This window comes from Carassius gibelio, chromosome A14, assembly GCF_023724105.1.
Source record: "Carassius gibelio isolate Cgi1373 ecotype wild population from Czech Republic chromosome A14, carGib1.2-hapl.c, whole genome shotgun sequence".
NCBI classification, from domain to species: Eukaryota; Metazoa; Chordata; class Actinopteri; order Cypriniformes; family Cyprinidae; genus Carassius; species Carassius gibelio.
The window spans coordinates 662817-676077 of NC_068384.1; the positions used below are offsets into that span (position 1 = coordinate 662817).

Consider the following 13261-nt stretch of genomic DNA (forward strand, 5'->3'; position numbering starts at 1 on the left):
AGGCATCATTACATTATTATCACTCTGCCCAGCTGAACCTGATTTTACCAAGTAAGACATGTTCCTGGGACAACATCGTTGTTGACCCTGGAACAACATTGTGATTAACCAATCAGATTTGAAGAACCAGTTTATAGATTTTGTGAAGTTTACGCTTAAAATCAGTGTTTGGTGCTTGTACATCAGTGTCATTCATCTATCATATCCTCTGATTTTAGGGATTACTCATGGTTAAGGTTAGGTTTAGGTGTAGGGATATGGTTAAGAATATATTTTTGGAGTAAAATGTTGTTCCAGGGTCAACAAAATATGTTGACCTAGGAACACATAGAACTTGGCAAAATCAGGACGTGCCTCTGCCCATCAGTAGTTAACAAGTTTGGAAATATTTTGAATACAAATGAAAAAAAATTAAAATAAAACATAAGTCTATGTCAGTTATTAACATATTTACTTACACATGTATCAAGATATTACCTGATAGTTAACATTATTTAAGATTATCAGTTATACAGTGCCATTGTGGCTGCTGTGTCACGTGACAAGCATGAGCCCACATCCCCCACCCCCACCACTCGTGCCCTATCAAAAATCATGAGTGTATGATGCCCCTGGTGAAACCAGACCTCATTTACACCAATTGAAAGCATATTTACAATGTCTGAATTGTACCATATCACATACACTGTGCACTATGAGACATTCACTTCACAGGAAATATTACACTGTGGACAAGAAGTGTCTGACCTCACCTCAGCCGGAGCTTCAGCGTCTATTTATAGTGCAGGGGGCAGGAGCTTCGGATTCTAGAGAGCATTTGATTGGTCAGAAGATTTTATGAGAAGATGAAGTGTGATGTGATGTCAAAAAATTCCTTAAAAAAATATTTACACACATATATATATATATATATATATATATATATATATATATATATATATATATATATATATATATATATATATATATATATATATATATATATATATATATATATATGAATAAGAAAATATTGGAGTATATATTTTCAGCATTGCCATCACAATTAAAATGTTACATTTATTTAATTAGAAAAGTAATTTAAAATTGCAATAATATTTAACAAGCTTGGCCTGCTGTTTTTACTGTATTTTTAATCCAATAAACGCAGACTTGGTTAGCATAAAACACATCTAAAAAAAACAAAAAAAAAACAAGAGTATAAATACACATGTATGCATATATTAAAATGTGGTCATTTGCATTATTTTATTTACACTAGTCATACTGCATAGACTAGACAAAATACAACATACAGGTGTAAAACCACACAGAATTTTCATTTTGGCCAAACCTTTCCTTTAAAACGAATGATATTCAACTCTAACTTGAGATGCAGTAAGGACCCTAGTGCATGGGGGGTGCTGTTGGGATGGCATAGAGCAGTGCACTCTGCTTGTCCTACCACAAAACATTCTCAACACAGCCATGAGAGAGACCACTGAGGGATACAGGCCATTCGCAGCACAGCTGTCCAATGTTTACCTTACCATCCTAGCCCTCTTCTGCTTCAAACTTTTTGTTAGAATTACCCTTAATCTACTCACGCACTTCTACATCATCAAAGGCAACCATAAGGAGGCTGCCCGGATTTCTGCTGAGTTCTATGATAATGGTCAAGGGCATGGTAAGTAGAGCGCGCACTTACATCACTGCTCACCACATGGGCGCCAGGAGTGTGGATTTAATTTCCTGTTGCCAGTACTTTGCCCTTTATGATGGCCCATTTGCATGGATATATATGGAACATGGGGAATATCACTATTGCACAATGGTTTTCCTGCAGCTTTATTTATAATAGCTGTCATTGCATGTGATGATGACCACAACAGGGAGTTCAGTTTTACATTTCGTTGTTTTAGATATGCTTTTTTTTTAAACTCTATACAATTCAAAAAGTGCTATATCTACATTCCAAAGCACATTCTTATTTGTGTGCTTTACATCAGGGTACTTATGATCACATGACCACAGATCCTAAACATCAAGCACATGGAAGTTTACTAAGTGTGCCTGCGACGCTGAGCCCAGGAATGGCTGCCAGACTGCTGTTTACTGTGTTGTATTAATAGAATTGAGGCCATGCACCCCCCTCCCCATTGACTATACAAGAAATGCAGTCATCTTCAGTCTATCAAGCACATGTGCAGCCAGACGCTTGTCTGCTGGATTTTGAGCAGTGAAGTCGGGCCGAATAAACAGAAGTCAGGGCTTTTGGTGTAAACAAGTTGTCTCGCAGAGCACCTCAGAAAACAGCTTTTCCAAGTTTAAGATCAGGCAGAGAGGAACAGAGACGGGCGATAGTCACAGGGGATTGACATAGTCTGGCATTTACTAAGCAACTTAAGTAGGGCAACGTAGATAAAAACACCAGACAGCTTCAATGACTCTTTTAAATCATTTTTTGAAGAAAATGATATGAGGAGGAAACATTTTCCTGAAGGGACACAAGCTCTGTCAAAGTGGAAGTCTTGCTGAGCTGGTTAACCAGTCAAGGTTGGTGCTTTGATATGTTTCGTGTGTACGTGGACCGACTTAGAATATCCTGAGGGCAAAAGTGAACAGTGTTCTTGAATGTATTGTTCTTGAATGTGAGGCTAAGAAGGAAAATCGAAAGATACCGATTTGTGAGGCAGCTCAAACCGTGTCAACAGAGAGCTGGCCCTATTTATGTTTTGAACTTGAATGATTATATTACACTATATTTGAGTGAGTGATGAAGGGAGGTGAAGATGATGATGATGACGTGTGGAATGCATCAGCAGTAATTCTGGATATTGACTCAGGTGTGTATACTGGAATAGCAGCTTTTGTGATGGTACTTTATGTGTGCAGTGAAAATCTGGGACAGGAATCCCATTTACATCTGATAATAAACGTTAAGAAAGTTATTGCACTGATTTTTTTTAAATAAACAAACAAACATAATAAGATAAAATTAATAGGAAAATACAAAATATTTAATATTATTTTATGATAGTACAATTTTGACATGAAATTATAAAAATCTGAATTAAATTAGAAAAACTTTAATTAATGCAAAATAGAATGACACATATGTTTACTAAATTTCTTATAACAGCTAAATTGCAACTAACTATAGTTGAATATATAATAAAAAAAAACATTTCTATAGAATTCATAATTGAAAAGATAAAATATTTTTCAATGTATAACATTATTGGTTAAACAATTCAAAAAACATTTAAAACATACACTTTCTAATAAATTAGAAAAATGCAAAATTGAAAGATTTACTTAGGTTGTATGTATGTATGTATATGTATAAGGTGATATTCATATTTTAAAATTCCTAAATTTCCGGTTTAACAAATCATTGTTTTTATTCTCCTCCAGGGTCTTGGGCCGACCGCTCTGCTCTTCATGATGCTGCCAGCCAAGGACGTTTGCTGGCTCTCAAGACCCTTATTGCACAGGTAATTTCTCATTTAAATGACCTTAAATTGAACTGTAAGATAAGAAATACATCTTTGTATTAATATATGTAGTATTTATATATTGTAGTCACATGCACTCTACTGGATAAGTAATGTAATACACATTTGGTGTAGAGGTGAACGCTGTAATCATCATGGACCCTATTGAAGGTCATTGCTGCCACCATCTGGAATAAATAAATCCTGCAGATTGTAATGAACTTAATCTTGCACATTTTACTTTATCTGTCCTCAGGGCCACAGCGTGAATGTGCTGACAATAGACCACGTTAGCCCTCTTCATGAGGCGTGCATAGGGGGCCATGTTAACTGTGCCAGAGCCCTGATAGATGCTGGAGCCAACGTTAGTCTCTGCAGGGCTGATTGGTAACACTTTCATTTCACAGGTCTTGATAGGCAGCCTACACTGAAAAAAAAAAACAAAAAACACGTGGAGTAGGATTTAGAAAAAAGCTTGGAAAATGTATCACTCAGAAAAGGCTAGTTAATTTACAAAAAATAAAAATAAAAGCAAAACATAATTATTAGTAGCTTTAAATAGAAATGTTTAAGATAAGCTTACTTGGGAATTCGCAGTATAGATTTTTGACCCTTACATTTTTACATTTTACTTAAGTAATGCTTATCATTGTTAAAAAAAAAAGTGTTCTGTAAAATAACAGTAATTAAGATTTACTTACTTTTTCTTTTGTAAGTTTTGCACACATTTCTTTTTAAGCAAAACTTAAATACTGAATTAAAAAGTATCAAGCAGACAGATTGTTGCCTCTTTAAAATAAAATGTCCATTCAAAATACCTATTATACAACTGAACTCAGAGAGCTCAATACTTGGTGCACCATACACAATGACGGTAGCAATCTGTGAATAGTGTTTGAGTGTGAACGGGTCATTTTGAATAGAAAATTAACTCCAGATGTCACAAAACAGTCATTTACTAAACCTTACAACAAAAGCAACCATAAGAGTGTAAATACCACTCGAAAACAGTAAAAACCTAACCTTAAATTAAGGTTAATTATTAATCATATCATATATAATGATGGGAAATACGTGATCATAACTTTGATATTTACTTAAAGAATCCTTTTTTTCTGGGGTCCAATTATATCCAATTACCAATGAATAATACTCCAATTATCTTTGTTCAATTTACAGCTTTGGAAATTGTATCTTTATTTTTGATTTTTATATAATCTACATATAATCTATATAATTTATTTAATCATTGTTATATTATATAATTTTTCTTATTATTATATATTTTGTTTGTCTATTCGAATATATGAATAACAGCAAACCATTATAATTTGGTAAACACTTAAGCCATAAAACGCGATAAAACATTCAGCATTTTATCAAGATTTGTGCTCCGCTGTTGCTTTTCTCATAAAATGTCATGAAACATGCTGTTCTTTTGCCTTGTATTCTATGTCTTTGTGTTCAGGTTAATGTGACAACTATAGATGGAGTGACGCCATTGTTTAATTCCTGCTCAGCTGGCAGTTTGGAATGTCTAGAGCTGCTCTTGCAGTGTGACGCCAGACCACAGGCCCTGGCTGTATGCCAGCCTTCACCTATCCATGAGGCAGTCAGCAGGGGTGGGTAAAAGACCATAGTCCTAACTCAAATCAAAATTAGCCCTACTTTGCTGACTTGCCAATAGACTCTGTAAGTTTTTAATATGACATGGTGTTATGGTCTCATTCAAAGGTCACAGTAAGTGTGTGGAGGCACTGATTGCGTGGGCTGTTGATGTGGACTATGAAATCCCTCACATGGGCACTCCTCTCTACAGTGCTTGTCGATGTAAGGAGTTCTTTTGTGCCCGCAAACTGCTTGATGGAGGTAAACAAGTCAAAATTCACAACACTATCTAACTGTGCTGAAAAGTGCGGACAAACAAGCAGTAGTTTTATGACAGTCTAACTTAAGTTAAGTTTAACAAGCCTAAAAAAGTAGATTAATTTTGAGGTGGACAACGCTGAAAGTAACAATAAGGGGGAGTTCATTAAATGTTGATTCTGTAAACGCTCTGACAGATTAAGTGAGTTCATTCAGTGTCAGACTGATTTAAAGCACTTAAAGGGATACTCCACCCCAAAAAGAAAATTTTGTCATTAATCACTTACCCCCATGTCGTTCCAAACCCGTAAAAGCTTCAAAACAGCAAAATGTTAGAATGAAACAAAAAATGTAATATTTATCAAACAAAATACAATAAAAAGGAATTAAAATGATTTTAATAAATAAAATAAACATTAATACTAAAATCATAGATCTGTAAAACACTACATAGGAACCAAACTAAAGAAAAAAAAAAGAAAGAAATTTTAAAAAAGCAGGAATTGTAATATGATTCAATGTATCATGGCACTATAAAAGTTTTTCAATTTCGACCAATTTAGTATTTTAACTGATATATCAACCACTCTTACAGGTAGGCAACACTTAAAGTTATGCTTTATATTTGGAAAATAACTATTCTATGTTACTCATGTTTTCATCATCACAGGTGCAAATGTGCAGAGAGGTGCACATTTGGAGACTCCTCTTCATGCAGCAGCCCATAAAGACTGTACAAGCATAGTGAAGCTCCTGCTGGAATTTGGGGCAGATGTAAATGCACGCAACCTGGAGTATAAGCGTCCCGCAGAGGTTGCTCCTCCAGGGAGCCTTACAGAAGGATTCCTATTGATTTATGAAGGTGGGTTACATGTGCAGCAGCATGATAGATTTACATGCTTTACTGCATCAGCCTTTATCAGTTTTGTTCCTTTTACAGCGACGCCCCGTTCTCTGCGTCAGCTCTGCCGTCAGCGAATCAGGGAGAGTTTGGGACGTTCCCGACTACATCTTCTTTCACATTTGCCCCTCCCCAAAGCTATGAAGAACTTTCTACAATATAGATAACATCATTATGTTTGCTGGCAGGCTATCTTAGTATTATTAACTTATAGTTTGACTTAGTATAACTAATCATTTTAAATAATAAAATCTGTTTTAAATTTATCAATTTAATAATAATAATTGTCTCCCATTTCTGTGGCCTGATTTACCATTGGCCACTGATGTCTTTGGTGTATAAATAAACTTGTGAATGGTACCCCATTTTGATTATCTTTTATACATCCAACATACTAATTTTATCTGGATAATTTTTCCTTGCTATGGAAGTCACTGGCTTCCGTCAACTATTTTGAACTGGTTACAAACATTCGTCTTGAAGGTGAGGAAATCATGAGAGAATTGTATTTTTTGTGTGATATCCCTTTAAAGGGACAATGAGTCACTTTTTGATCTGCCAGCAGGCGGCAGCACATCAACTGTCTGCAGCATGTGACGTCGAGCTTGTTTCCATGCGACTGTAGAAAATTGAACCAAAGGAGGTTTATCCTCTTCATCAAACAAACGTGTGGCTACTCGTCGTTTCTGACGTTATGTATAGTTAGAAATGGCCTATTCACAGTCCGACTAGAAGGCTGGTCAACCACGAGAGGTTTTGAAATGGTTGCAAAGTCTCGATTTATCGCTTTCCCCAAAAAACGTTCGCAGGTGAGTAACGTTAGAGAAGATAACAGCATTTCTGAAGCCCCATAAACCTGAGCCAGTTTTTCGTGTATCTTAATACATTTGCTTGTGTATAAAGGCTTAAAAATGCTATATATAGATAGCGAGTAAGGTTTCCAGCAGTACAACAATAAACATTAATTTCCAGTTTCCTAAAGAGGACTCTATTTCGCTACTTTGTCAACATCCGGCGATTGATCATCTAGTTTCATGAAAGATATGACAAATTGTGATCAAAAATACATTTTCATATATATATATATATATATATATATATATATATATATATATATATATATATATATATATATATATATATATTTACCTTGCTGTCTTTTTGGACTAAAGAGACTTTTCCAATGGGTACAGTGGCGGAAATATTTTCCTTGTAAGTTACTTCCCAAGGGATTTACATATGCACTTGTATGATAATGGAGCATGGAGCTTCATTGGCTGCCAAACAGTCCAACTGGTCCCAGATGGAGAGACTGAGTTTTGATACCCTGCAGAAATAATAATAGTGACATGAAATAATAATTTGGTTTCTTGATATGTTTATTGTGACTTTTTATTTTAAATTTTTCTTAAACTATGCCAGTTAAATAAAGATCTAGCTGTTTAATAAAGATCTTCTCTGTAATACACCTTTGGCGTTTTTAAAAGTTTTTTTGTGAAGCAAAACATCAGTCTGAAAGAGGTCTTCGATGGCACAATCCACTGTAAACCTGGAGCTGCAGAGCTTCGTGTGCAAGAGATTTACACCGTCCTCGCCAACAGAAGGTGAGCTTTCATATTCACTTCATGCATTTTCCATTCAAAACAGATTATCTAAATCAAACATTAGCCAAACAGGCATTGTTTTTCGAATACTCAAATTTTATTTTTCTCCGTTCTGGTATATAAAGCCCACTTTTCACGATACAGTTCATTTCCAAAAGATAAAATTATGTTCAAATGAAAGAGAGGATATGTAGTTTACCTGCAATGTGCATGCTTTGTAATATAAATATATACATTGGCTTGCAGCCATGATTTCATAATGAGCCACATATGCTTAACTCAAAGGTTAAGGGCTAATTAATCTCACACTTTGTCTTCATTTGTCATGTTTTATGAGTCTTGTAGAATCCAGAGCGTCCAGAGAGTGGAGCAAGACTTCACAGATAAGGCTTATCAAGACCAGTTGCCAACGGTGGCTCGAGCCACAGCTTCCGTGGCTATAAAGAGCAACAGAGAAAAGAGGAGAGAACACAAGACCCAAGTGAGTAACACACCACGAATCCTTTCTATTTTCATTAATATCTGTATGTGTTGGGGAAGGATGTTTTACTGCCTTTTTCCCTTTTGAGTATTTTTCCTTGACTTCTTCGTAGAATGATTCAATGTTAAGGCCACTCTTGGAGAGCAGGCTGTCAGATTGCCTCCGCTGTTAGCCCACCAGAGCGAGCCAAACCTGCAGATGAACACCAGTCAAGCAGCTTGTTAAGTTCTTGGCCATACCCTCCAACAAGAGGAAGAGACCTATGTAAGCTAACAGTCTAAATACTTACTTTAAACAGACCAAAGAGCATCTTCATCAAAGAACATTTTAAAATGAGAAATTCAGAAATTCAGAAGATTTAGATTTAGATTTAAAATGAAAATAACAAGCATACACATCAGTGCAGCTTGGGTCTTTTCTTTCTTTTAAAAAAAATGCAGTCTTGACATTTTCCTCAAAATTTTCCTCCATGGACAAAAAAATAATAATTTAGGTTTGGAACGTCATCTGAGTTAGCTGTTAGGCCTTCTTCAGCCTGTTGTTGCATCTCTGTTATCGCTGTATTGATATGGCTGTATTTCATTGAAAGGTGCAGCATGTTCTCTTCTCTGCTCCACCTAAGACCCTCTGCAAATTAGACATTCATTTAACTCACTGTGAGACAGGCAGGATTTAGGCAAGTTGCCCAGGACCTTGTTGACCCCGCTGCCTCTTTTACTCTGCTTTTCTCTCCCCTTGTACACACACAAACACATAGTGTCACACAGTTTCTTTCAGACTCACACACAGGTAAACACTCTCACATGCTCAATGCCACTGTCAAATTAAAAGAGCGTATCTGTTGTGCTACCATGCAACTTTCAGACTCAATTCATAGCATAAGGTTGCCATGGATATATAAAGCAAGCATAATGCTTTCCATCATTATGCCCAGAAACTGTTTATGCCACCTCGTCTCTCTCACACTCCCTCTGTTTTTCTCACCCTCCTCCCTATTACATGCTCATGCTCTTATCTGTCTGAAATGGACATTTAAAAAAATAGAAATAAAGGAATAGGCTTTGTGCAGAATAAAATGTCATGATTTGCGAATGGTATGACCCTGAACAGGGTTATTTAATCATTAGCATAGCTGAAATGTTATTGAAATAAGTGTCTGCTTTTTTGATTTGTCAAAATGACAAACTCTGTCATTTTTATGGTCAACAATAAAAGCAAATGAAAGTAGGAAAAAATATTATTCTGTTAAATCATTATTTATTTTTCGGAAAATTTTCAAGATGACAGTTCATCCAAAAATACAAAGTTTCTTTCATTAAAAGTATAATAGTGACTGGCTCTGTTGAATTCTTCATTCAGATTAGTTCATTAAAGCAATCAGTAGTCAAATATTTTGTTTTAATAAACTGAATGCTTTCCATGGCTGCATGCCAGTGCTACTTCCATATCTCTCATATCACTCTGCTCTCTCTCTTGTCATTGGTGCCTTCACATGACTCAATGTGGTGACATTGTTGTAAAAATCACCTTGGTGGGATTTCTGTATTAATTTTATGGTGAGCTTTTAAAGAATGGCTAGAAGCTCAGGAACTGCATCCATTTGATTAAATAGAGTAAAAACTTTCTTGCTATTACAATTGATTTTTTATTTGAAGTGTTTTTTTATTTGAATATATTTCAAAATGTATTATGTCATTACTCCAGCCTTCGGTGTCACATGACCCTTCAGAAATCATTTGAACATACTGATCAAGAAACATTTTGCATTATTATTACAGTTGAAAACAGTTTGCTGCTTAATATTCTTGTTGAAACAATGTTTTTTTTCCAGGATTCCCAAAAGAACAGCATTTATTTGAAATATATATTTTTGTAACTATGTAAACTGTCACTTTTGATCAATTTAATGCAAGTATTACTTCAAAAACAACATCAAAAGATTTTAAATAAAATCTTACTGACCGCTAACTTTTGAACAGTTTGGATTTCGGATTCTTAACACTGTTGCTTGCAGTGTTTTTCTTGTTGGGCTGATATTTCATTCTATATTTTAATGGATTATATTTCTTTAGCAAAGGCTTTAGGCTTATCTACAAGTAAGATAATGTAATAATCTTAAATTTGTGTATATAAATCCATGTCCATGAATTGTTTTATTTGGTAAGTTGCTGTTCAAAAATTACAGTAATCCAGTCGTTATCATACAATAAACCACTTCAGGGTGACAAAAGACCCTGACAAGAAAGATAACCCTGTCAAGAGTTATTTTGTGTTAGCTTGTTATAAAACAGGATGTTTCATGCTCTGTGCACATTGTGTGCTCAGTGTATACATGTACGGTATGTGTGCATGCGTTGCCTCCTGGACAGGCGACATCTAAAGTGTGTTTCCATGGTAACAAGTCATCTAGAGCTACAATCGAGTGAGCGATGGTAGCACTCACTGCAAGCAATTCAGAATACATGCACACTGGCACACATTTTGTGCAATGCTTTCCATTGCCAACTAACTGCATGTAGACGGCTAGATGCCCTTGTAGAGGCTGCTAAGCCATCTGTTGTGTGTTTTTTTGTCATCTGCGCCTACAGTGTAAAATAGTGAGGATGTATGTATTTAAGAGATAGAGGAGGGGTGTTCTGATTCATTTATTTAATCCAGACAGAAACATGATTAGCCAGAAGGGGGATTGGGTGTTAAAGTATCGCTCATTAACTTTGGATTTCCTCTCCAAAACCCACCCCATACTCATTGCCTGTGCATCACACATTAACACATGCACATACGAACAACACACACACACTTGGCAGCAACAGCCAACGTCTCTCTCCCACCACCTTCCCAGAAAAGCAGCATCATCAGGGACCGGGGTGTGGCTGTGTTTGTGCCTGCACAGACTCCATGACATGTGGCAATCACATTGGAGATCATTTTCCTTCCGTATATGCAAATGACATTAATATAATTCGCTATGATTAAATCACATTATTAAATAATGAAGTATCTAAATAATATTTATTTACAACTTTTAAGTCAATTATAAACACATTTGCTGTCAGTTAATTCTGACATTAATTTTGAATAATTTATACAAAATTAATGTTAGAATTAATTGACAGCAAATGTTTATTATTGACTTACAAGTTATATAATATATTCTTTAGAAATAATAGTGTAATGTAAATGTAAATACATTTAATCAGCTATTTCATGTAACGAAGTAAACATAACTGTATATTTAATTTGCTATTATTCAGTTATATCTATAACATTATTATTAATTATGTATAATTTATGTATAAGGTTATCGAATGTGTATGTTGTTATTACTGTTACATAATTTAGTTACTATTACTATATTATTTAGTTATTTATGAAAATATTTAGTTTTGTATATTAAATACCTTTTTGATATTTTCATGTAATAAATCATATTAATACAATATATATATATTATATAGTTGTATAGATAGATAGATAGATAGATAGATAGATAGTATAATTTGACACTGAGAAAAAATATATTTACATTTTTCAGAGAGCCAATTCTGAATGTTTGGTCACACTTTAAGCTGTCTTGTTACAGTGTAATTATACATTTAAGTACTAAGTAATATTAATTAGCAACATGTACTTACTGTAAGGTATATAGTTTCATGTATTTTTACTTGATGTGTAACAACGAGACTGTAAAATAAAGTGTGTCCTGTGTGAGTGGCCCCTAACACACTTTCAGTAGCAACTAGATGCTATTCTCAGATTCTAAATAAGAAAGCAGTTCGGCCTTCACAATAATTTTAGTACTCAAAATTGCTGGTCGAAAGTAAATCTGTCAGCATTTTGTCTAGGACATGTTAATGCATCTTTCAAAGTGTCAGCAGATCATAAGCCAGTAGTTTTGAAGTAATGGTGTCAGTAAAAACTTGATAAATATATCCATATTGCAGGTAAATATCCATAATGATTGCCTGGCATTGCTCTAGTAGAATTTATATATTAGATTTTCTTTTTAGTCCTCTGAATTGAACCCTGATTAAATTATCATCTCCCGAGATTTCAGTGTGAATGCCCACTGCTATTTATTGTTTGTTGAACTTAAACTTTCTAAAAAACTTTTACAACATTTGTATCTTCATAGCTTACAACATAAACGAATCTTGAAAGTGTTGATTATTACTAATACTATGACAATTTAATAACAGATGATTTCCATGCTGCTAAGAGGAATAGTTGACTGTTTAGTCACTGGCTTGATTCACTTACTCATAAACAGCAAAAATAATTTTGCCATAAAGAACTCTGACTGTATATGATTAGAATTAACATGATTACTTACAAGTTGTGGCATTACTGTCAGTTTATCCGTATCTTTTTGTTAAAGTATGTTTGCAAAGAATACACAATCAAATTAATTTGGTTTCTCAGTTCATGGCCCCTTTAAAAAGCTGTTTAAATAGATTATCTAGTGATTAATATTTTGTACAATTATGATAACATGATGGAGCTTTATAAGCGGGCAATTAGATATGCATTCTCATTGTAGTCAAACATATTTGTATAGAATTTAAGACAACTGTTTTCTTAATTTTGAGTTAAAATGTTTATTAATATTATTTAATCATAGAAACAATTGGCAGACATGTTCAGAGACAGCCAATTACCCCCGCCAATTTCCTTTTCAAGGAAAGTCTGTTCACTTGAGTGGCCATATTTGCAATGCCTACAGGCAGCTATTTTGGCCATCCAAGACCAATCTGCTTGATTTAGGAAATAATGAAATGTCAAAAAAGGCTTACCTCACTCACATATAAATACCATATATAAAGTATGTGTAAACCAGAAGTTTCTGCCTACTTTACTTCAATATTGTGACAAATTTTTGACCAACTGAAATGGGATATTAAATAGAGGGCAGCGTTTTATTTTATCTCTTCTC

The 13261-nt window shown here is 34.6% G+C and overlaps 1 protein-coding gene and 1 pseudogene across 2 annotated transcripts; both read left to right on the plus strand.

Annotated features, from left to right (window-relative positions):
• The first annotated feature begins 1438 nt into the window (after positions 1-1438).
• Positions 1439-6603, plus strand: asb5a (ankyrin repeat and SOCS box containing 5a). 2 transcript variants are annotated; one of them, XM_052614479.1, is made up of 7 exons: positions 1439-1666; positions 3397-3476; positions 3733-3840; positions 4945-5098; positions 5211-5345; positions 6013-6204; positions 6283-6603. In XM_052614479.1, exons 1-7 carry the CDS (start codon positions 1468-1470, stop codon positions 6408-6410), a joined length of 996 nt encoding a protein of 331 aa, XP_052470439.1. In that variant the 5' UTR covers positions 1439-1467; the 3' UTR covers positions 6411-6603. The 2 variants fall into 2 exon arrangements, with proteins under 2 accessions (XP_052470439.1, XP_052470440.1); XM_052614480.1 differs by lacking the exon at positions 1439-1666 and adding an exon at positions 2051-2825.
• A 178-nt stretch (positions 6604-6781) lies between these two features.
• LOC128027071 (spermatogenesis-associated protein 4-like) lies at positions 6782-10304 on the plus strand (annotated as a pseudogene).
• Positions 10305-13261: the final 2957 nt, after the last annotated feature.